Source organism: Rhinolophus hipposideros (genome assembly GCF_964194185.1).
Source record: "Rhinolophus hipposideros genome assembly, chromosome: 11".
Classification (NCBI taxonomy): domain Eukaryota; kingdom Metazoa; phylum Chordata; class Mammalia; order Chiroptera; family Rhinolophidae; genus Rhinolophus; species Rhinolophus hipposideros.
The window spans coordinates 80,660,936-80,685,310 of NC_138057.1; the positions used below are offsets into that span (position 1 = coordinate 80,660,936).

The following is a 24,375-nucleotide window of genomic DNA, read 5'->3' on the forward strand; positions in this document are numbered from 1 at the left end:
AGAATCTCCTGCCTTCAACTATAAAAGCTGCAGGTGTCAGACTCACTCCCCAGGGTCCCCTGACAGAGCCGGAGCGGCCCCCACCCTCTGGCTCTCCCAACCAGACACATCTGTCCCAGAGTTTGCATTAGCTGGTACCTCCAGAGCAAACATATTAATGGTAGAGAGTGGATACTTTTGTCTTTGCTTCTAGATTCAACGGGAATACTTCTGGTGTTTCCCTATTAAGCACTATGGTTGCTCTGAAGTTGAAACGGATAGGTTTTCTTTATAGTAGCTAAAACAAAACAAAATTTCATTTCTTCTTTCTTCAAGTAAGTCCAGGGGTAGGCAATCTAGATTGGAATGACACCATGGCAACTGAGTTCTAGGCTCCCCCACCCCTGGTGGATGGCTCCCTCCTCCAAGTCAGTGATGGCTGCCTGAGCTCTCATCACAACCACATTCCAGCTGGGAGGAAGGGTGCGCCTCCCTCAATTTAACAGAGTTTCCGGGAGGTAACATTTCTGCTTAATCCCATTCACATGATCCCACCTAACTGCAAGGAAGTGTAGTATGTACCTACAGTGACCATATACCCAGGTAAAAATCGGGGGTTTTGTTGCCAAGGAAAAATGGATATTGAGGGTTAACTAGCAGTCTCTGCCACCCCATCTATTCCTATTTTATTATTATTTGTATTCAAGTTTATTGGGATGACAATTGTTAGTAAAGTTACATAGATTTCAGGTGTACAATTCTGTATTACATCATCTATATCTCACATTGTGCGTTCACCACCTAGTCAGTTCTCTTTCCATCACCATATATTTGATCCCATTTACCCTTTTCTATAACCCCTCTCTCCCCTAACCCTCTGGTAACCACTAAACTATTGTCTGTGTGAGTTTTTGTTTCTTCATTTGTTTGTCTTATTCTTTTGTTGTTTTCACTTTTATATACCACATATCAGTAAAATCATATGGTTCTGTTATTATTTCTTTTAACCAACACTGGAAGTTTAAATTAACCAAAGGTCTTTTCAGCATCTAAAAGCTGACATATTTTTTGTCATTAGGTCTATTATAATGAATTATATTATACATTTCTTAATAGTGAACTATCCTTTCCTACTTGCAGTAAATCCCAGGTGGTCACTTTGTATTCTTCTTTTAATGGACTACTGGATTTTGTTTGCTGACATTCTAGATTTTTGCACCTACAGCCTTAAGTGCTATTTATCTGTAATTTTCTGTTTGTGCTACCTTTGGCGGGTTTTATTTATCAATTTTATGCCCAATAAAAATAATTTAGAGGCAATACTTCTTTTCCTACTTTCTGAGCAGTTTAGATCCCTTAAAACTATCTGTTCTTTAAACTTTGGGTCGAATTCTGTGAAAAACATGGCAGGGATAACTCTGGGAATTTTCTCCATTTCTTTTATGAAAATCAGTCTGTTTTAACCTATCTCTTCTGGAATCAGGTTGGCTAAAGTATATTTCCTAGGATATTATCTATTTTGTTCATATTTCCAAATGCTTGCATAGAACAGAGCAAAGTAGTTGCTTATGGTTCTTTCAATCTCCTATATTTCTTTGGTTGTTTCCCCATTACCATTTATTTCACATTTTTTCCTTTATCCTGTTCCCTTTCCTTCTTCTTTTGCTAATAGTTTAAAGTGTTTCTAATTCATATCTCCTTTTATCTTTATGAAGTCCTTTTGGCTTTCCTTTATTTTGTTCTTTTGCTTACATCTTGAATTGGATGTTTAATTGACTTATTTTTGTTTCTTCTCGTTTCTTAAGTAATTAAATCAGTTAGTTTTTCTCTGAGTACTGCGTTAGCTGGATCCACGGACTGCCGTATCACTATCATTTTGCTTTCCTCCAACTCTGAAGTGGTTAAGAAAGAGATTTTAAAAATTACCAGGGAGTAGCAGCTTTTTATTGTGTTCTTATTATATACTGCAATTGGAGAATGCTGCCCTAGTGCTTTTATTTTAATTTCTTAAGATTTATTTTATAGTGTAATAATGTTTATGAGCATTTCCAGTTGTGAATGCCCCCTGAGTATTTGAAAAGCTGTATTTTCTATTTTCAATGTATATGTATCTGACCTAAATTAATACTTGTTATTTCAGCTTTATTATTTTGTGTTTAGTTTATATCTGACATGGATATCAATTGAAGCCTATTCTATCTCTCCTTGCATTTTACATGTTGCTGCTATATTGTTTAGTAACAGACAATCATACCTACTATACCAGGGGTGTCCAAACTGTGGCCCATGGCCAACTGCGGTCCACAATCCATTGTTAATTGGCCCGCAGCAAATTCCAAAAATATATTTACTTTACTTAAATAAACCAGGTGAGTCAATACGTACTTCACCTCGAGTGAGTGGCCCGGCTGTTTGTGTATTTTACCGCATATGGCCCTTGGTAAAAAAATGTTGAAAAAAGTTTGGACACCCCTGTCTACACCTCCACTGAGAATTTCCCTTGTTGTAAGACGCTGTTCTTTTTCTTAATGCTTTTGCCCCTGAAATCACTGGTGACAGATATTAAGGTCACGTCCTTGGCGTTTTTGTTTGCATTTGTCCAGTTTCTTTGTGAACCTTTTAACTGTGAGCCCATATGTATCACACCTTTTTTAAAACTGTGTTTCTTACCTATATTACCGAGTTCAGTCTTGCTTTGTGATATAGTTTGAAACTTTTTCTTTAATAAATGGAACAAATTTCCAGTTACAGCTATCATGATGTTTACTCTTAGTTTGATGGTGATTTGTATTTCTTTTGTTGTTATAGCTTTGAAAGACCTTTAACTGTGTGGTTTGTTACCTTTAAGTGTTTTTTTTCAAGAATCTGAAAGATTTGGATTTTAATCCAGTGAAAAAGTGTTTATAACCATAATTTCATGTAGTACCTTTCATCCTCTATTTACTTAAGCAATGTGTATTAACTCCTTGTTGTGAGTTATGAGGTTAATTTTCTCCATACCTCCCCCTTCCTTTTCCTCCTTACCCAAATTAGTCGAGTTTATTATGCTTCTAAATATTTACTGTGAATATACTTAGACCTCTAGTACTTGAATTTATGTCTTTATATGGTATAACTTATTCCTATTTGTAAAGATGAAGAAATCCCTTACTTTAATACCTCCCACTTTCTCTATTTTTGTGACAATTTTATAATTTCTATTTATATAATTATGAATTACAAAATTTGCATTTACACTCTGCAACTATGGTCTTCACCCTTGTTTCTTACTTGGTTTTGTATTTAAATAGAGTCCTGTTACCACTAATCTTTTTGTCATCTTTTGTCCACTTAAAATGTGGCTGCTGAGGCTTGTTCTCTAGCAGCAGCTTCAAGGGTTCATGGGAACAATATTCCTGAGTTTTTGTGTGTTCAGAACGGTTTGTCTGTTGTCTTTATATGAGGTTGGACAATTAAGTTCGCAAACTCATCCTAGAACAAGTGCTCCATACCTCATTGCTGAATATCACTACGGTTACCTTTGAAGTACTCCTCTTGGGAAGCTATGCACCGACGCCAGCGCCTAGTTCACCCTTCAAAGCAATTCTGGAACTCTTTTTCTGGAATGGCCGTCAGAGCTGTCATCGTATTACCCTTGATGTCCTGAAGGTCATCAAAATGTCTTCCTTTCAATATTTCCTTTATCCTCGCGTAAAGAAAGAAGTCATTGGGGGCCAGATCAGGTGAGTAGGGAGGGCGTTCCAATACAGTTATTTGTTTACTGGCTAAAAACTCCCTCACAGATGGTGCTGAGTAAACTGGTGCATTGTCGTGATGTAAGAGCCATGAATTGTTGGCGAAAAGTTCAGGTCGTTTTCGTCTACCTTTTCCACGCAGTCTTTTCATCATTTCCAAATAGTGAACTTGGTTAACTGTTTGTCCAGTTGGCACAAATTCATAATGAATAATTCCTCTGATATCAAAAAAGTTAGCAACATCACTTTAACTCTTGGTTTGGACTGACGGAACTTTTTTGGTCATGGAGAATTGGCTGACTTCCATGGTGCACTTTGACGCTTTGTTTCAGGGTCGTATTGGTACACCTATGTTTCATGACCAGTGATGACATAGCCCAAAACATTGTCTTGCCTCTCCAAAAGATCTTGGCAAACTTCTCCTCTCCTTTGCTTTTGTTCATCGGTGAGCTCATTTTTGCACACACCTTTCTCATGCCAAGATTTTCAGTTAAGATTTTCCTGTTTCTCTATCAATGTTTACTTGGTCTGTTGTGCTTCTCACAGTCAGACGACAATTTTGACGCACTACTTGAATTTTTGCAAAGTTTTCATCAGTTCTGCTTGTTACTGGCCGTCCTGACCTCTCTTCATTATGATGCATTCTCTCCCCTCTGAAAAACATTTAATCCATTTGTACACTACCGTGTCTTCATGGTATTAGCCCCTTAAACTTGGACTAACATGTCCCTGATTTCACTTCCACTCCTGCCAAGTTTAGTAAGAAATTTAATGTTTGTTCATTGCACTAATAGCTCAGATGTTCTCACGACGGCACACAAAAACACTCAACACCGCCACACATCTACATGAACACAGCTGAGACAGATATACCAAGGTTACGAAACCTTACCGAGCTGTCTGTACAGTGCTACCAATGTGAGCACACGGTGGCAAGTTCGCGAACTTGTCAGACCTCATACTTGACTGAGTTTGGCGCAGTGTAAAATTCTTGGGTCATACTTGCTTTCCTCGGAGATTTGGTGGCAGCATCGCTCGTAGCTTCTAAGGTCGGACGTTACTGTGAGAAAGCATGATGCCAGCGTGACTTTTTTCCCTTATACATAATTTGAAATTTTTGCATGGCTAAGGATTTTTTTTTTTATTTGAAGCCCAGTAGACCTTCCTAGGATAGGTCTCTGTGGAACATTCAGGATGAATCTTTTTTTCATGGCACTGTATGGATGTTCCATCTGGAGAGTCGTGTGTTTAGTTCCTACAAAAGTTTCTTGAATTCTAAGATATTTTCTATTCCTATGTTTGTTTTCTTCTTAGGGGACCTCTATTGTGTATAGGTTAGGTCTCGCCTTTCTTTCACAGCTATCCTCTTTAAACTTTTCTAATGGCTTTTTCCATTTCATTTCCTTATGTTTCATGTGTTTTTTCTGTGTCCAGTGTGTTTTTAGGAGTGTTTCTTTCATATGCTACTTCTAATTTTAATTTCTGTGACTTCTTTTTCTTCCATTCTTCCTCTGAGCTTGTTTTTTCAATTGTTATGTTGATTTGCTATGTCCTCCATGAGCTCATGTTTTTCTGCTTTGGGTTTTGTTTTATAGAGGTGACTGCTTCTTTTTCAATGCATGGGGAAATATCTGGAAAACTTCCACCTGTTCTGTGGCAAAAATGTGTTGGCACAGGCTCTTCACTTGCCATGTTTCACTGGTACCTTTTATCTTGTGTAATCACGCAGCGATCCTACACTAATTCCCACTCTGAAACTCAGTTGTGAATAAGGTATTTCCTGGCATGGATATTTGCAGTGTCATTGTGGGAGGGAAAAGACCGTATTTCAGAGCAACAAGGATTTTCCTTATAACCCAGGGTTGTATGCATCATCAGAGATAATAGGAAGCCATAGGAACATTCCCACTACAATGTCTCGCTCACCCCAGCCAATGCAAAATGAATTCCTGCATCTATAACTTCTCTGGTGAGTGTTCACCCAGAGCCACACGCTCTGCTTCTCAGAACCAAACTTCCACTTGGGCTATCTGCCAGGTCACCCATCACATTCTCGTTGCTGAACAGGATTTTGTGTTTGCATCTCAGGGAAGGGGACTTAGCAATCCTCCTAGAGGTCTCTAAGCAAGGACACCCCCTTCTCATTCGTTTTGCTCCCTACTCAATCTGTTTTTGCAGTGCCCACCTATTGTATGGTTTGGACTATCAAATGCTTCCTGGTTACATCTAAGATAGAGTGTTTTATTTTCCTAGTTGGTTTTTTGTGCTCTCTGAAAGAATACCGTGTTTCCCAGAAAATAAGACCTAGCTGGACAATCAGCTCTAATGCATCTTTTGGAGCAAAAAATTAATGTAAGACCCAGTCTCATTTTACTATAAAACTGGGTCTTATGTAATTTAATACAATACAATACCAGGTTTTATATTAATTTTTGCTCCAAAGACGCATTAGAGCTGACTGTCTGGCTAGGTCTTATTTTGGGGGAAACACGGTAGAGGAGATGTGTTTTATGCTGACATCTTCAAGTCGGATGTGCCCTAACATCCTTTTAATAAATCCCCTTTCGGCTTAAATCAACAGACTTGTCATCTGTAGCTTGCAGCTAAGAGCCTGATTGACACAGAAATGTGTACCAAGAGTGGGGGCAGGCAGCATTTTCTCGGGAGGCACCAGGGCTCTTCCAGACACTGGGTAGGACTACATGTGCCCACTGGAAGTTGTGTGCAGGCTGTGACTTGTCTTGACCAGTGAAATGTGAGCAGAAGTAACATGTGGAAGTAACTTCCCAATAAAAGCTTTCAGATCAGTCTGTTTAATAAACTTAACCCTTTTTTAGAGCAGTTATAGGTTTCACTGGAATTTAATGTAAAGAATATTACCAGCTTTATTGAAATATACCCCACGTACCATAAACTCCATCTGAGTTTTGTCAATGTGCATTCCTTTTGACTGCCTGTAGGCTTGGATGTAATTCTGCCACCTTACTCTATCTTCCCCTCACCTCACTTACTTCTTGGGTTTTATTCTCACTTGCTGTCTAGATTGGTATCATCCCACTCTGCTCCACTCTTTTCTTCCTTAGTTTAGTATACAGTTTCTATCTTGTTGGGGTTATCTTAGGATCCTTAATGTGCGTTTAACTTGAATTCTAATTCTTACCCTTCTTACAAATTATCTTGGAATTATTCATTTCTCATCATGCCTGAGGTTGGCCCCATCTTCTCCCAGTGACCCCAGCCTGTCAAGTCTACCTTCCGCTCCAGCTATAGGCGTTGGATTTTCGTCCTTCCCAAGTGAGTTTCGGACACCACGGCCATTCCCTTCCTGCCTTTGTGAATGAACATGAGAAAGGAAGCAGGAGCCAGTGAAATGCTGTCCCAAGTCCCCACCCCTCACACTGCTCCTTCCTCCCTCACCTGCAAGCTTCTGTGGAGCTTGCCAGCCTCCCAAGAGAAGGCTGGAGCCTGGCTCTGGTTCGCCCCCTTCACTGGGTCTAAAGGATAGGGGCCCCTGTTGTCAACAATGTTCTCTTTTGCATGCGTGACCTGAGCCCTCACAAGCCTGAGTGTGAGCGTGCACGTTACACGGAGAAGCCCGAGTCTGCAGACGGCAGACTTGCGGTGTCACGCGACACGGAGGCTCTCCTCAAGCTTCCGACAGAGGCGCAGCCCCAGGTGGGAAGGGTGCCCAGGCCGGGGCATGGTCTGGACACGGGGCCGTGCGCCGCCTCACGCCAGGCCGGCCCGCTCCAGGTCCTGGGGCAGGATGCGGCCCTTCTTGCGGGCCTTCTCCAGGCGCCGCTCGGCCTTGGCCGCCTTCTTCTTGCGCAGGTTCTGGCGCCGCTGGTCCTGCCGTCGCTGCATCTTGTCCACCACGTGGGCCGTGCGCTTCTCCCACCGGCGCTGCCGCTGCGCCCGCCGCTTCTCCTTGCGCTTCAGGGCCTCCCGCAGCAGGCGCTCGTCGTCGCGGATCCGCACGCCCTCCGCCTTGTACAGCACGTTGGTCCACTGCATCTTGCTCTCCAGCTCCCGGGCCTTGCCCACGTCCTTTTCACGCAGCTCCTCCAGCTGGCTCTGCCGCGCCTGCAGCCGCTCCAGCAGCTGCCGGTAGTTCCTCCCCGTCAGCGGCGTCAGGTTCCCCTTCAGCTGCTGCCGCTTCTCCTTCCTGCGCTGGGCCCTGCTGGCCGGCTCCTCCCCGCTCACCTCCACCTCGGAGGGAGAGACGCAGCACCCGTCACATGCAGCCCTGCGCACGCCAGCCCCCGGGACGGGCGCCATCACGGCCCCCACTTCTCAGAGGGGAGAGCCAGGCTCCCGGCGCCCGCAGCTCGTGGCCGACGGGCGGGCCCTCACCTTATTGAAGAGCAGCCCCGGCTGAGCCTGCGCCTCCCCGGCGGGCGCCTCAGGGGGCGGCTCGGCGGCCCCTGTGGCCTCAGCTGCCTTTGCCGCCTTCTCTTTTGCTCTCAGCTCCTTTCGCTTCCTCTTCTTCCGGTCCCGCTCTTGCTTCCGCCGCCGTCTCTTCTCCAAAGCGGCAGGAGACAGCTCCCCGGCACTGCCCTGGAGAGGAAGCAGTGTTCACTCGGAAGGGTCTCCCAACTGCAGCCCCACCCAGCACCTGGGACCAGGGAAGGAAGGCACGTGACAAAAGCCTTGTGCAGGGCAAGGGGCCCACTGAGTTCAGCGTTCCACTCTGAAGACCTATCACCCAAAATGCACGTGACCCCAAAGGGAACAAGGGGACCCCCACCCAAGTGGGAACCATGGCTTCTGGTTCCGGACACTGACCATGAGCGGGACACTCTACAAACACGGTTTTACTAAACCTTCCCAGTGATCAACACAGGAGACGCTGACCACCACTTGACAGGCTTGAGGGGTTTGCCAAAGCCACCACCCAGGACGTGGCATTGGGTCACAACGATCAGCAGCTGTGTTGACCACAGCACTATTCTGCGGTGACATGGCCAAGCTCTGTCCACCATCAGCCTTTTCCACCCCAGGGCCAACAAGAGGGCTCGGACCAGCCAGCCCCAGACCTGCTCTACAGGAAGCCAGGGCGCCAGCCTGGATTCCCTGAGGAACCTGTCCCCGGGCTTGTCCCAGCATGGTGTGGAAAGACGCTACGGGACTGTCCCCACACAGCAAGAGGCCTGAAGGAGGTCCCCAGGGAAAGGGCGGGTGGTGGCAGAGTTGGAGGGGGGGGCAGGGAGCAAGGCCATCTGGACAAAAAGCTGAGGGTAGTTCAGGTCTCAGTGTCTATTGTGGTTGTCACCTCAGGCAGGTCACCTCATCCCAGGTCCTTGCTCACTTCATAGGGCTGTCGTGACATTTAGGTGGACAGAAGTGCCATTCAGTGCGGTATTCAGCAAAGGTGGCTTCCCAGAGGGAGGAGGCTAAGCCTCTTTCCTAGGCCAGCAAAAAGCGGGTGACCCTGGGGACTGAGGCTCCCCGAATGAGGACTACACCTGATTTCTTACAGAACAGAGCTGCCGAGGCCCTGGCAGGACCCACTGCACGGGTGGGAACAGTGGCCGGCAGGGCTGGGAGCCAACCGCACAGAGAGCACCAAGACCTCCTCTCCAGGCAGAGTGGGGAAACCACCATGGCAAACATGCAGCTCCCAGCACCCCAGGGGCTCCCCCAGCTACCTGGCCCCGGGCCTCCTGGATCTTCTCATGCAGCCGCTGCCGCAGGACGTCCAGGGCGAAGAAGGAGTCTGGCTCTGTAGCCAGCCCATCTGCAAGCAAGGAGTTAGAGGGCTGAAAGGAGATTTCCCTCCCTGGCCTTCCGGTAGGTTCCCTGCGCCCAGCGTCAAAGCCTGAGTCTCCATGCACCGCCCTCCCCCTGGTGGCCACTGGTGGATCTGCAGGGCAGCTCCATAGCCTTGTGAGTTACACACTTCTACAGGTTGAGCCATTTCTTCATCTTCTGCAGCCTGTGGTCCCCCTGAACAAGTCAGCTTTCACGACGCCTCTTCAAAAACTTAAGGGCAGTGATGCTCTCCAAGTCAAGCGGCTCCAGATCCTCACAGTCTTGCCCCTTTGCCACATCGTGGAACCATCTAGCGTGGAACCACCATGTACTTCCTGGGATCCCATTCCGCCTCCAGAACCCTGTGATCTGTCCTCTGAAAGCTCGTTCTTTGGGAAGGCTCCCATTAGCCCAGTGTGCCTGACGGTGTCTCTCTTATGATTAGAGAGGACACGTTTGCACGGATCCCAGCCAGCCCTGCCAACATCCTGGAGCTCCTCACCTGCAGGGGCCCCTGTGGAGATGGAGGCCTTCTCCTCCTTGGCCGTGCCTGGCTTCCTGGCCCTGGAAGCTGCCAGAGACTTCTCCCCCAGGGCTTGGGCCTTGGGCTCTGAAGCCTTCTCCTCCTGCTCCCGGGATTTCTTCTGTGCTCTCTTCCTCTTCTTTTTGGGGGGTCCAGCAGCTTCTGCACCTTGAGTTTTGCCAGCTGAAATACAAAATTAGAAAGGACTGTCACCTCAATTGATCCTTTCAACAGGCAGGAGGTCTTGCAAAGGCTTCAATCCTAGAAGAATGCCGAAAGCGAATCAAGAGCTCAGTATCTTACCCACAGAGCTCAGAACCACAAACCTCCTAGAGAAAGCAGACTGGTCACACACATCGGAACCCTGACACACAGCCACACACCTGACCCAGCAGTCCGCTGTGAAAATTTGGCCTCAAGGATGTTCATCACAACACTGAGTGAAAAACTAGGAAAACCTAAACATCCATCTACCGAACAAATGATGACACCGCTATACAACCAACTACTATGTAACCATCAAAAATAATGACACAGGGTTTTGTTTCAAGCGCTAGAGAAAACGTTTACATTTTAGATGGGAAAAGAATGAGTACATAGCTTGGGAACCAAATTGTTTTAATAAATGAGATGTCATTCACAGAAAAAGGACTAGAAATACACCGACCGAACAAATAACTGATTGATTTGAAACCTCACTTTTTCTAATTTTCTATAACCGACCGAACAAATAACTGATTGATTTGAAACCTCACTTTTTCTAATTTTCTATAATGCATATATTTTTCTTGTTTAAAAAGAAAAGAATCGTGTTTCCTCTGCTAGTTCCACGCCAAGCCCTGTTGCTCGCCGTGCTCGTGGCTCAGGCAGTACTTGCAAGTGCAAACCCTCCGCAGGCCGGTCTGTTCCAGCTGCTGTGTGTCACGCCTGCCTGGGGAACCTACACTGCAGGAGCCATTTTCTTCCTTTTCCCCACCTTCCTCGGACCACCTCCCCCAAACCTCGGGCGTGCTTCCTGCCCGGTGAGCAGATGGCGCTGCAACCCTCGGACCCCCAGGCTGATGCCCCCGACAAGCAGGGAACCACCTACCAGTGACTTTAAACGTCACTTGTATTTCTTCTGGCGTTTCACGTGCTTGTTGCAAGCATCCACGTGTCTAGTCCACCCGGGGGCTCCTGCGGGTGCAGGGTGGGCTACACCCTCAACGTCAGGGAGTGGGGGCGGCCCTTTCCGAAACCCTCCCGGTCGCGGCCCAGGGCAGCGCTTTACCGGATTTGCGCTGCTGCGGCTCCGGGCTGGGCCGGGAGCAGATTTTCCTGGCCAGGCTCTGCAGGTAGGCGTCCTTGGCGAGCAGAGAAGCCATGGCTGGAGGCCCGTGGGTCGGGCGGGGCTCCATCGGGGTCCTGCTCAGCGGGGCGAGGGGCCTGGACGCAGCGTCCCAGGCTCACACTGGTCTCCTCTGCCACAAAAAGGGCCCCCGCCAGCGCGGCGACCCCCGGCCCGCGCGACCCTCGCCGAACCGGCCTCCACCGCCGCGCCGCGCTCGCAGGAAACTCCACATGCGCAGGCGCCGCCCGGCGAGCGCCAAGCGCCGAGCTCCAGCGTGCGGTGCTCGATTAGCTAGGCCTGGACTCGCCGGAACGCGCGCGCGGGGCCGGGCGCAGAGCATTGTGGGCCGCGGGGGCAGCCGGGCGGTGGGTTCGGCCTCGCCCCGCGGTCCTCTGGCCCGAGGCGGGAGCGGTGCTGGTGACCGTGCGTCCCGGCCTCTGCGCCCGCAGCCCGGCCCAGTGCCCCCCACGCAGTCGGTGCCCGGTAACCAGGGGCGACGGGAATGGACCTGCGATACTTCGGTCCCAGGTGGAAGCTGGCGGGACCACGTTCGTGCAGAAAGGACTGCGCGCCTGGCAGGTGCCGAGCGCGTTCCGAGCCCGGGGCGGCACCAGCGGTGAAGGAAACACGACAGTGCCCTCATCGAGTTGGCATTTCCGTGGCGACTGGTGATGAAGTCGCTGGACCACGTGGCGGAGAATGGAGTGTGCTCAGGACGAAGGGCGGGGGGGGGCGTGCGGGGACCCAGGCGGGACCGCTGCTTGGACGGAGTCACGCGACTCAAACGGGGTCCCTCCTGTCCGAGGACTCGTCGGGGGAGGCAGGGGCGTGTCTACCAGCTGAGGCCGGGCACCGCCGCAGCCCTGCTCCTTCCCGGGGGGGCTACAGGCTCAGAGCCCGCTGAGCGTTACCTGGGGTGGGGAGGGACGCGATGGCCACCCGGGGAAGGAGGGAAGGAAGGAAGGGGCCAGGGGGCCAAGTGACTGCTTCCGAGGGCTCTTTGAAGAGCCTGCCAGTAAGATACAGTGGGAACGTGAAGAACTGCACTTCCTTCCCCTAACGTCTGCCACGAGGTGATGTTGTAGGGAGAGGACGATTTCGTCTGCCCCCCCCCCCCCCCCCCCGTACAGGTACAATCCACCCAGTAATTGCTGTAAGCGCACCCCTTCGGCCATGCACATGCCCTTCCCGGGACTATCGGTTTTAACCGTCAAAGCAAGAGACGTTGACGGGGCTGGGAGTGCGAAGTGACAGGGACGACGGGCCCTCTTTCAGTGGGACTCCAGCCCACATCACAGGTGTGGCTTTGTCTGGGTCTCATCTCCAGGGACGTCTCTGAGGCTGTGTTGAGGTCTTCACTGGACGCAGGGGGTAGATGCCATCTGAGTTGCCACAGGCCAGGGAGAGAAAAGTTGTTGATTATGGGCCTGAGTATGGGCCTTCTTCATTTTAAGCTCTCTTTTCTGTGCAAGACGTCTGGAGGGTTTGACCAGCTGATCCTCCGTCCTCCCCAAAACCCTGTTTTCACCTGGCTTAGGGACCCCCGACAGCAGGCCTTCCCCCTCCTCACCTGGCTTCTATCTCGGTCTCTAAACTGCTTCTCTTTTCGGTCTATTCTCCGCGCTCAGTGGTCCCTTTTCAGGGCTCGTGGCTTGACTGCTGACTCCCCTGAACTGCAGACCCACATTTGGGTATCTTACACATCCCCATCTGCTGTGTACCAAATGGGGATCTGACCCACCCTACCCCCGAGCCCCCGCTCCCCACCTGCCTTTCTTCTCGGTCTCAGTGGAGGCAGCTCTGTGCTTCCAGGCATGTAGGTCAGACCTTGAAGCTGCCCTGACTCCTCTCATTCCCCATATCCAGTCCTTGAGCAAATCCTGTTGGCTCTCCAAAGTGTATCGGGAATTCCACTCGACCCACTCTGACCACCACCCTGATCCTGTTCTAGATTTTGAAAGACTAAGAAATAACCAAATGCAATGCAAAATAAAAATAGGTATAAAAAGACCTTTGGCGAACAATTGGAGAAATTAAAGCATGCTATGACATCAGATGATGTTCTGGAAGAGTTGTTCATTTGGAGTGTGATGCTGGCATTGGGCCATGTTGCTCTTAGACGGGTAAGCAGGCAAGTAGTTAGGGTGTCGTGAGATCTGCACCTGGCGTTCAGATGACTTTTAGACTCGAGAAAGTGCAAGCGAAGTTGCAAACTGAATGCACTCGGGTCTGCACGGGTGTCCTTTGTGCCACGATTGTAACGTTTCCAGGGCTTTGAACATCCTCAGAATGGAAAGCTTGGGATAAAATGGCAATAAGGACTGAGGATGGTCGGGGGGTTAGCAACATGGAGGCTACTGGGGACCTTAATACTTATAGTTTGGCCAGAGTTATAGAGGCAAAACCAGTCTGATGGAGGCTGGTGAGAACCAGAAGCACAGAGCTCGTTTCTCCACCGAGTTCTGGGGTGTGGGCTGCAGGACACGAGAGCAGGGCGGCTGCTCTGCTTTAAGAGGGAGAAATAGCTTTGTTTTTCAGTGGGACGGTGACACTAGCCCAGGACGGTCAAGTTGATGATACAGGTGCTTGTTATCAGGTGTTGAGAAACACCTGATAATCCAACCCCCCCGCCCCCGCCCCTGTAAGTTGGGCCCAGCCCCTCCAGCCTTTCCCCACACCTGCTTGCTTGCATTGGTTGTAATCTTTTACTTAAAGGTTAAGTGCAAGCTATCGCCACAATTAAACTATTTTGGGAAGAGATCACCACCCATCCTGTCAGTGGGGAAACTCACTCGGGGGGTAAGAAATTTCCCAGCTCACCCCAGAAACCAGGGCGGGGGCCCAGGCTGCCCTGTCTGGTGCCTCTGCTTGGCCATGGGGGTCTCTGGGACCTGAGATGGGTCAGCTTGTTTCCCTCCCTGTCCCTGAGGCTGGACCATGGCTGTCACCTCCCCCATACACTGGGACGTTGGTCTCCCTCATGAGACAGCACAACAGTGACAGGGCGGAGGCTTGAAGTCATGGCTCTTCTGCTGTGACCCTGCCCACGTTCTCAGGTAACCCCTGGCACAGTGGCACTGAGCCTAGTGTTCCGTCTGGTGAGTCCTGATTTCTGCCACTTTGTTTCCCAGCTCCATGACTGTGGATACAACGCTTCAACCCCTTTCCAGCCCATGGCCACCCCCCTGAAATGCAGGTGACAACAGCACCGGCTAATGGTGCAGGTGCCTGGGCCACAACGCGCAGCAATGGCAGTTGTTTTTCCTTCACCGAATATTAAGGATGTAGGTCCTGAGCAGATCTCTGCAATAGGAATGCAGCTATAACCCCAAACTGACTGATCGAACCCCGGCTTGTCCAGAGCCTCCGAGGGGAGAAGGCTGACCTGGAACCCAAGGCTGTCTAGGCAGAGCCCAGGAGCCGTTATTCCCACAGCCACCGGGAGTGATCCAGGCTGAGCACATGAACAAGAAAGAACGAACCAATGCAAAAGGGCTTTTGCCGTGGTGTTTTTATTCAAGTCTTGTTACAAAAAACCACTGTGTAAGCAGCAGAATTAGGAGGGACCCGGTCCACCTGGCTTCTGTGTGAACAGGCAGTCCTGTCCCCAGCCCACGGGAGGCCGGCCTGAGGGTGGGAGTCAGGACTTGGCTAGTAGTGTCCACTAGAGCCCTCCCCAGTTTAAACAGCAGGCTCGGGTCAGGTCTGACAGCGGCATCCTCCCTGCCCCCATTAGGTCACCAGGCCCAACTGCCCTGGAAACTTCCTTCCACCCAGCTGGCCGGGAAGGCAGAGTGGGTCACCCCGGAAATGGTTGGGCGAACTCCTTTCCCCCAGCGCTCCTGGGTGGGCTGTCCCTGTGCCGATGAGGTTCCCAAGGAGGCCACAGCGGTCCCCAAGCAGAAACCAAGGCTGAACAGAGCGAGGCTGTGGCGGGCCCAGAGGGCAGCAGCAAATTTTGTCCCTAAGATCCTAGGGCCCTGGGGGGAAGGGGAGACTCAGGCATGCTCTGAGGGGCCAGGGCCGCTGGCGTGGGAGTGGGCGGCGACTGCAGCCGGCAGAGGCCCAGTGCTGGGCTCCGGGGATGCCAGCAGAGGGGCCGAGAGGCCATCAGCGGTGTCTGTGTCGAGGTCCAGCCTCCAGTAAGCTTCACACAGAGGCAGGTCATTAGCTTCGCAAAGACTCGAGCTTTTCCACCACCAGAAAGCCAGGGAGACAGGAGCAGGCAGAGATGGAAGCCAGGGGAGGGAAACGTGAGACAGAAGCAGAGTTAAGAAAACAGACCGCACCCCAGACCTGCCTCTCCCTTCTCTTCTGTGCTGGACCCTGTCAAGCAGGCTTGGCTGAGGGGGAGGCACTGGGGGCCACCTTTGCTTCAGGGTCTTTCAGCATCCTAAAGTGGAAGCCTTCCGGGACCATCCAGGGCAGGTCTGCGTGACTGCGTGACCTTGGTAGGTCCCTCCACTGGTCACCCAGGTATCTGTCCTGTCACATGGCTGTCCGAGCCCTGCTGCACCTCCCATCCTGGTTCCAGCTGCCCTCTTGCAGGGGAGCTGCCAGCTTCACTGGCAGTGGGAACCAATGTCCAAAGCTCTCTATGGTCTCTCCATGGTCTACACTTTACAAGGGGGGCGGAGACCCTGCCTTACTTCCAGGTCAGCTGCCGGCTGCTACTGAGCTCGAATGTGGTGCCAGGAAGAGGCCTGGCATTCTGTCCTGTGCCACTGACCAGCTGTGCGACTTCAGACAGGCTCCTTGGATAGTTCCCATCTCTAACTCAGCTGCTGGAGGACTTGGGATGCAGAAGAGGGGGCAGGTGAAGAGCATGGCTCCCGAAGGCTGTTGGGGGGGGCTCTAGAGCACGGACCGACCCCTCACTTGTCTAGCTGGCTTTCTCCCACGTCCTGCCCTGACCCTCGTTCCCTCCCTTGCGCCTGCCCTCAGCGTTCAGTCAGAAACCGTCCTGCGCACAGAGCGGTGTCCCATAAGACAGTAGAGGGCAAGAGGCAGAGCAAGAGCAAATCATGAGTGGAAAGCATGCGAGCAAGCGTGGAGATGGGCCTGCAGGGCAGCGGGGCCTCGGAGGCTGGAGGGCGGGCTGAGCGCTGGGGGCTCGGGTCGGTGACACGCTGGAGGGAGAAGCAGGGAGCGGCACACAGCCTGCAGGCCCTGGCTCCGCTGAGCCCTGGCCACCTACAGGCGTCATAGGAACTCGGCCTCCTGAGGCACCAGGGACAGCCAGCAGGGCCACCAGGCCAGCCCAGAACTCATCTCAGTGAACCAGATACTAATGGGGGGGACATGTGTGGGAAGCCTGGTGTTCAGGCCCCCTGGGCTCCCCCTCAGCCCTGCTGAGTGACTTTGGGCAGGTCCCCTCCGCTCCCCTATGCCCTCAACCTCAAGAGGCAGAGCTGAATTGCCGTCCTGTAGCCGCTCAGTCCAGAGGCCTGTCCCTTGGGGACAACAGCAATAAACAGGGATGTGAAGGGACTCTGCAAAGCCAGCAGAGCTGTGAGCCACATCCTCAGGGGGTCTGACACCGCCCAGGGACTCACTCAGGACACTTCTCAGAAGGCCAGGTGTTAGGAGGCAATCGCCACATGTCTGCTGAGCCGATGGGTATCAAGGACCAGAGGTGGCCCCAGAACACTCTGGAAAAGTCTAGAACCGCTCCAGCTGGCAGTGACACACTGTCCCTTCCCACAGAGGCCGAGATGGACAGGGACCATGAGGGGCCACTGATTCCAAGCCCCAGACCACAGGCCATGCTGGCTCTGGGCAGCTGTGGCCCCTGCATGGCTTCAAGAGGCAGAAAGAAACATTTAAAACCCACCACAGGGAGGGCAAGTTTGTCCAGGCGAGGGCACTGGGGGCATGGCCTCTGTGTGCTGGACTGAGTCTTGATTCTCCAAGTTAATGGGGCTGGAGGTGTAAGGCCTCCCAGGCTCCGGCCTCAGTTTCCCCCTTAGTAAGTTACTTAGACTTCTCAGGGCCCCTCTAGCTCAAATGGCCTCAGGTTTCAGGATTCTAAGTGGCCCCGTGAGAGCTGGGGTGAATGGATCTTGCCCACTGCTACCCATCCCGCGGGCCCAGCATGGGCCTCGCATGTAGGAGGGCGCTGGCTCCACGGACAGGAACTAGCTGGTCCAAGTACCCCAGGCCTGGCTTTCGAGGCCATCCTTTGCTGGCCTTTTTCCTCCTCCTGCCCAGGACGCCCCCCATTCCCCACTCCACCCCACCCACCCACACCCTGGGGGTTTGGTGATGCCCATATGGAATTACCTCCCTGGGGAAGCACTGGTGTCCTGGACATGGGCCTGGTGGCCACGAAGAGCTAAGCTTTGACTGGAATGTCTACATATTGATTAAAAAGCTAAAAGGAGAAGACAGTCGCAAAAATAGGCAACAGGCACCCCAGGCAGGAACGCGGGCTCGGCCCTTCCTTCTCCAGGCTTCGCCCTCCCAACCCCTGAAGTTCTGTGATTTTCATCCCGATGCCCAGGGCCTGGTGGATGGTGTAAATTGTCTGTTGATCAAACGCTCTGACCATGAGCTCTGCTCTGAAACCAGGCAAGGTTTGGAAACACAGGACCTTCGGGGCTGCTGGGTCTGGCCGGGCCGCACCTGCTGGCCGGGCCCAGGTCCGCAGGTCCGCTCTGTGCGGCGTGCAGCCCTATTTGTACCTGGACGAGTAATATTCCTCCTCCAGCTCGTAGAGGTCGATGGAGATTTCGTCCCGCAGGGTGATGAGCTTCCGGTCGCACTCCTCCTGCAGCGCTCGCAGCTGCTGGTTGCGCTGGTCGATGGCCTCATTCACCGAAGGGAAGTCGTTGAGAATGAGGAATTGCTTGAGGTCGGACACCAGCTTCATCAGCGACTCACCGGCTCGGACCTGCGGCAGTCGGAACCGGGGCAGGCAGGTGAGGCAGTGACAGCGCCCTGCCGCCATGGGCCGGATTCTGGCCAGGCAATGGCTTCAGTTTCCTCAACTGCAAAGAGGGACTACGGCACTGACCTTCACAGGGTCGTTGTGAGAAGTGAGAGAGCGAGCAGGTAAGTTACAGGAAGGCAGGGTCCCCGGCACCCCCTCGATTGCATGAAACGCTTCCCTGGCAAGCAGGGCAGATAGCAGGTGCCGTCAGCTCCTAGTCCCTACCCTCACTTGGCCCCTGGCTTCTGGCCTGCTGTTTCTGATCTCCAATCACATAAGTTATCCAAGCTCACATTCTGCGTCTCAAAACCGCCAACCCTGCAGATAAAACTCGCACCCCGTTTAACCACCTGCCCTGCCCTCCCTCGGGCAGCATGCCTGCCAGGGGAACACATTCCTCTGGGACCTTTCCTATGTGTTTTCACTCATGGGCACACGACTATGGAAATATTTGGTTCATGTGCTTGTTCTGTGACATCAGAAAGGACCAAAATGCACATCCTGTTTCATTTGGCAATTTGCATTTGCATTCATAATGCATCCTGGGGAACTTTCTCGCCAGCAAGGAAGGGCCGACCCCTTTCCAGCCACGGCGTAGCACTCTACAGGATGGACGAGGCCAGCTACCTGCCCACCCCTCACACGCTGCCTCAGACAGCCCTCCCCGAGGGAGGCTGGGGAGAAGTGGTTTGCCCCCCACCCAGGAACCACGGTGAGGACCCCTAGGCGCCGGCCTGGGCTGGGCCCTCCACTTGGTGACTCACGATGTTGGCAGCCCGCACGTGCATCTCGTAATTGTCCTGCTCACCCTGCGTGGCCCTGGACACCTGCGTCTCATCCTCAATCTGGAGGACAAACGAGAAAGCCTGGAGTTGGCAGAGGCCTGGCCCACAGGGACCCACCGGCTTCAGCACACCCACGTCCCGCCCGTCTTCCTTCCTACGGTGGGTGCTGCTACCAGATCTCGGGCAGTTCAGCTTCCCTCCCTCGTTCTGCTCCAAGGACACAGTAGGTGCCTTCGGCAGGACAGACCGATGCCTACACACTGCTGGGACTGGAGCAGGGAGGTCTAGCTCAAGGTTCTTTGGGGTGTGGAGCCCTGTTCAGTACAGACTAGTGGCACCAGCTCGGAGACTCAGTAAGCGGGATGGATGAGTGAAAGGACAGTGTATCTTTTTAAGTGACTATTTACTGAGCACTTCCTGGGACCTGGGCACTGTGTTATGCCCTTGACCATCAGCATCTTACAGAATTCTCACAGACGCCTCGTCAGCCATCTAGCTTACAGGTGGGCAAACCGGGGGCCAGGAAAGACCAGAGAGCCTGTAAATGTGTTAAGACAGTAAATGCCCAACACTAAATGGTCCAGGCTACTAACTGCCCAACCCATGGACCTGGACAGAGCTTCCCCAGGGGGCCGTGCCAGGGTACGAGCTGGGGTCAGGGTACCCTAAGTGGTCAGGAGCCAGACTTCCTGGATTCAAATCCTGGCTCTGCCAGTTATTAGAATGACCTTGGGCAAGTCACTAAACTTGGAGACTCAGTTTTATCCTCTGAAAATGGAAAGGACAGAGATACCTGCTTCACAGTCTCGTGAAGATGAAATGGGATGGGACACAGATAGCCCTCCCAGCATGGTCTGACGTATACTGAACACTAAGCAAATGCTAGCTTTCATCACCACCATTACTGCTCAAACAAGCCTTCCAAGTCTGCAGTGGTCATGCAATGATCCTGCCCCACTGACCCCAACGCTGACCGCTCTCTCCACCTGGAGGGGCCTTCCCCAGCTTCTCCCTGTGACCGCATTCACTGGCAATAGCTACGATGCCTGCGTCCCTGTCAGGTCCCGTAGCAGCCGGTTTACACAGATAAACTCATCCCATCATCACAAGGACTCTACAGGGAAACCGAGGCACTGAGAAACCAAGTCCCATCCAAATCCACAGCTAGTAAGTGGTGCGGCTGTTGAACCTGGCAATTTGATTAGAGTCCCGGACAACTGCCTCCCCCGGGCCTGCCGTTAGCTGGTTTCCCTATTTATCTGTCGCCCTGGGTGTTACTGCTGCTGCTGTATCCCGAGCACCTTGCACAGAGCACTCCTTACACCCTCGGCCAGAGCAGGCCGATCACTCAGTTCACACTGTCCACACTCTCTGGACCCTGCGCCTTCCTTTGGTCTCGGACGGGGCAGGAGACTGGAGGCCCCCACCCACCTTGGCGGTTTTGATGATCTCGGTGAAGTTGTCCATGATGGACTTGACGTCGTCCTTGAGCCGTTTGTTGTAAGACTGCAGCAGCGTCTCCTTGCTCTGCGGCAGGGCTCTCTGCTGGGCCATGGTGGGGCTTTGGGGCCAGCACTCAGCACCTGGGACCCAGAGTCTGGCGTGAGCACAGCCAACGCCAGCTGCCCACCTCCATGCCCCCGCCTCAGCAGAACGTGCAGACCTCCCGGGATTCCCTTTCTGCCACACAAACGCGTCCGATCTGTTGGCACAGGTGCACCGCGGAGGTGTCACACCCTCTCCGTGGGCGAGCTCATCCTAGAACCGCTGACAAGTCCGCAACATCCTGCGGGGCGGCAGCCCACTTCTCCGAGGCCAGGCCCACGCATGTCCGCGACAGGCCTGCAGGAGCTCGCCACCTGCCCCGCGCCAGCCGCTTCCGCGCCTCCACGCCTGCTCCACCCCTTTACCCAACTAGTCCTCCCTAATCTACCCCCGTAGCCCTGCTCCACGCCCGGCTCCCGGGCGCCGCCACACTGGGCTTCTGCCCTCCCCGCGCCGACGGCCTCCTGGCTCTGGGGTCTCGCCCCCACCACCCTGTCTCCCCACGCCCAGCGCGCGGCCCGGGTCCTGGCGCAGCCGCTCAGGGGTAAACACAAGGCGACCCCGCCCCAACGCCCACACCTGGTCCGCGGACCCCGGGCCCGGAGGGCACGTGGCCGGGGCCGAGTGGGGCACGAGTGGCCGGCGGCGCTCGGGAAGCCCCGGTTCGCCGGCGCCTCTCCCGGCCTGGAAGAGCTCGCCACCGTCTCCACGCCCCTTCCGGTCTCACAGACCCGCCTCCCGCTCTAGGCCACGCCCCGACCTGAGTTGCGGGCGAAAGGAGTCCTGTGGCTTTAAATCCGAAATCCCGCGCCGGCGCCAGTTCTCGCGATCTCCGAGGTCGCATACATATTTCCCACAATTCTCTTTTCTTTCTCTCTCCTTCCGTTGTCCAAGATGGTGAGTAGATCTGCAATCCGTGGTACCGACGCCAGGTCCGGGTTCCATCCGCTGCCATCCTTCCTGGGGCGCGGCTGCCCGGGGGTTCCCGCACCGCCCGGCGGGAGGAGAGCCCCAAGCGGCCTGACACAGAGGCGTTGGGACTCGCTGGCGCCTGGGCGGGTGGGCGGGGGCGGCTCTGGGAAGCGTCGCCGCAATGCGGGGCTTGGGGCCGACGCAGCCGAGGCGCTCCCACGCCCTGGGCCCCTCGCGGCCCTGGAGGCTCCCGGGGACGCTCGGCGTGCCGTGCCAAGGCCCCCCCTGCTGCTTCGGGAGCCGCGCTCGGGGCGGCGAGGCTCGCGCAGATGATGGGAAAGAATATTTGCTATCTGAGCGGCGTGAGGACGTCCCTGACCACCGAGCCCGCTGATGCGCGAGCGGGGCCGCGGGGCGGGGGCCCGGCCGCCGGGCGCGGGGCCTGAGCGCGTGTCCCTGTCGCGCAGCCCAAAGGGAAGAAGGCCAAGGGGAAGAAGGTGGCGCCGGCGCCCGCCGTCGTCAAGAAGCAGGAGGCCAAGAAGGTGGTCAACCCGCTGTTCGAGAAGCGGCCCAAGAATTTCGGCATCGGTGAGTGGGGCGCGCGCGGCTCCCCACGGGCGGGGCGCCCCGTGGGCACGTCCGCGCCGCGGGTCGCTGGGCCCGGGCGGCGGTTCTCGGGCTGCGCGCGGGGCTCGTTCTTGGCGCGTCGCCGGCGTGGGGGCGGGAGCGGCGCCGGGGCCTCCGCGGGGCGCAGATGATGTCACGTTTGTGTCTGAAGGCGGTGACGACGCTGAACCACCAAGATCGCTGATGCGCCTGCGCCCGGCGCGGCCCCGAGGGCGACTCCACGAGGAATTCGAGACGCACTCGGCTGTCGCCTCTTCTCTTCTCAGGGCAGGACATCCAGCCCAAGAGGGACCTCACCCGCTTTGTCAAATGGCCCCGGTACATCCGGCTGCAGCGGCAGAGAGCGATTCTCTACAAGCGTCTGAAAGTGCCCCCTGCCATCAACCAGTTCACCCAGGCCTTGGACCGCCAGACAGGTGAGGCCCCGCGGAAAGCCCGCGCGGGAGCGTGTCGGGTGGGGACGCGTGGCCGTGGCGGCTTGGACGGCACCGGGTTAAAATTCCTACTTAGTGTCCGGAACACGAAGGCGCCGTGACTGAGGTTACATACGTGGCCTGAGGGTCCTCGAAGTGTGGTGTGTACTCGGGACAGTGACTTCGCAGTTACTGCATTAAGTGACAGGTTAGAACTTAACCCGCAGACCTAAAGGGACGATGATTTTTCCCAGCTACTCAACTGCTTAAGCTGGCTCACAAGTACAGACCAGAGACAAAGCAAGAAAAGAAGCAGAGGTTGTTGGCTCGGGCTGAGAAGAAAGCTGCCGGCAAGGGGGATGTTCCCACCAAGAGGCCACCTGTCCTTCGAGCAGGTGAGTGGCCCTCCGTGAAGAGGATGAACGGTGGGGCGGCTGTAGGGACTGCTGTGTGCATTTCTTGCACTGGAATCGATGTATAAAACCCAAGCCATTTAATCGTGACTCTCGCTGGGCCCCCTGTGCGTACAGCTGCCCCCGAGTGCTCGTGCAAACTGGTTGTGTGTTCTAGGGGTTAACACTGTCACCACTTTGGTGGAGAACAAGAAGGCTCAGCTGGTGGTGATTGCACATGACGTGGATCCCATCGAGGTACGTGGGGCCTGTTTTTGACTACTAGCATCTTTTTGTTTGTCAGTACCCGGGAGATAAAACTTAATACTGAGTGTGGCATGTTAGGGGGCCAAAGTGGAGTGGCCGCCTTTTATTTGGGGCCGTACTGACAAGGGATCCAACTTGTGGCTCTTGCAATGATGTGAACTTCTTACTGAATTAAATCTTGAAGTACAAGTACATGAGCTTTTTAACACTGAGCAGTTGCTACAAGGCTGGCTGTTAAATGCACTGCTTCCAGGCAAGACACACTCTTAGAGTTAATGCTGTCTTCCAGCTGGTGGTCTTCCTGCCTGCCCTGTGCCGTAAGATGGGGGTTCCCTACTGCATCCTCAAGGGGAAGGCCAGGCTGGGGCGTCTAGTCCACAGGAAGACCTGCACCACCGTCGCCTTCACACAGGTTAACTCGTAAGTATGCATCGTGGCCTAAAACTCCCAAGGATCGCTGGGGGCCGGTTGCCTCCCCTGCCCCGTTCCCTTGAACTTAGGATTTTACCTTAAAAACCAAATGTTCTAGCTCGAAAGATACCTTTATCTGAACCTTTGCCAATGATGGGTATGAATTTCTTCACCTGAATAAATCATGTAGTCATATTCTATCTGAGGCAAAGGCTTGTGTTTGGCGGTCATTCCTGTGCTCTGGGAGGGGGACCTGGGGGTCTGTAACACACATTTCTCCTTTGCCTTGTCAGGGAAGACAAAGGAGCGCTGGCTAAGCTGGTGGAAGCTATCCGGACCAATTACAATGACAGATACGATGAGGTAAGTGGCTGCTCTCCACACACTGCCATGGGTAAATCAAGCCTTTAGTCGCCTGAGTGGCTTTCTGAGTAGTTGTATTGGGCCATCGATTTGGAACGACCACACAGAACAGCATGAACTGTATTTGAGAACCTCAGAAAGCGACAGGCCAAGCTAACGGCTGCTCTTGTCATTGCAGATCCGCCGTCACTGGGGAGGCAACGTCCTGGGCCCCAAGTCGGTGGCTCGCATTGCCAAGCTGGAAAAGGCAAAGGCTAAAGAACTGGCCACCAAGCTGGGCTGAGTGTACACTGTTGGCGTTTTCTGTACATAAAAGTAATAAAAAGTCGCCTTTAGCCGGTGTCCATGGGCCATTTGGGGTTGAAGGTAATTTGCCTTATTGCCATTAAGGGGTGAGTCTGGGATGGTGGCA

The 24,375-nt window shown here is 53.4% G+C and overlaps 3 protein-coding genes across 4 annotated transcripts; 1 reads left to right on the forward strand and 2 right to left on the reverse strand.

The window, feature by feature from the left end:
• Nucleotides 1–6,510: 6,510 nt before the first annotated feature.
• On the reverse strand, nucleotides 6,511–11,961 carry SURF6 (surfeit 6). Its single transcript, XM_081066353.1, has 5 exons — nucleotides 11,258–11,961; nucleotides 9,967–10,170; nucleotides 9,362–9,450; nucleotides 8,067–8,270; nucleotides 6,511–7,922 (listed from the first exon to the last, which is right to left on the reverse strand). The coding sequence occupies exons 1-5, from the start codon at nucleotides 11,382–11,384 to the stop codon at nucleotides 7,443–7,445; spliced, it is 1,104 nt and encodes a 367-aa protein (XP_080922479.1). The 5' UTR covers nucleotides 11,385–11,961; the 3' UTR covers nucleotides 6,511–7,442.
• A 2,853-nt stretch (nucleotides 11,962–14,814) lies between these two features.
• On the reverse strand, nucleotides 14,815–21,835 carry MED22 (mediator complex subunit 22). 2 transcript variants are annotated; one of them, XR_013994508.1, is made up of 5 exons: nucleotides 21,158–21,680; nucleotides 20,465–20,616; nucleotides 19,013–19,093; nucleotides 17,128–18,209; nucleotides 14,815–17,055 (listed from the first exon to the last, which is right to left on the reverse strand). XR_013994508.1 is itself a non-coding variant. In XM_081067263.1 (5 exons), exons 1-5 carry the CDS (start codon nucleotides 21,531–21,533, stop codon nucleotides 15,316–15,318), a joined length of 1,008 nt encoding a protein of 335 aa, XP_080923389.1. In that variant the 5' UTR covers nucleotides 21,534–21,835; the 3' UTR covers nucleotides 14,815–15,315. The 2 variants fall into 2 exon arrangements, 1 of the variants encoding a protein (XP_080923389.1); XM_081067263.1 differs by having other exon boundaries at nucleotides 14,815–15,505; nucleotides 18,001–18,209; nucleotides 21,158–21,835.
• On the forward strand, nucleotides 21,672–24,298 carry RPL7A (ribosomal protein L7a; the record flags this gene model as incomplete). Its single annotated transcript, XM_081066722.1, is given in 9 exon segments — nucleotides 21,672–21,760; nucleotides 21,893–21,950; nucleotides 21,952–22,078; nucleotides 22,384–22,533; nucleotides 22,785–22,925; nucleotides 23,101–23,180; nucleotides 23,479–23,609; nucleotides 23,894–23,963; nucleotides 24,142–24,298. Coding segments are annotated over 9 exon segments (951 nt in total). The 3' UTR covers nucleotides 24,247–24,298.
• Nucleotides 24,299–24,375: the final 77 nt, after the last annotated feature.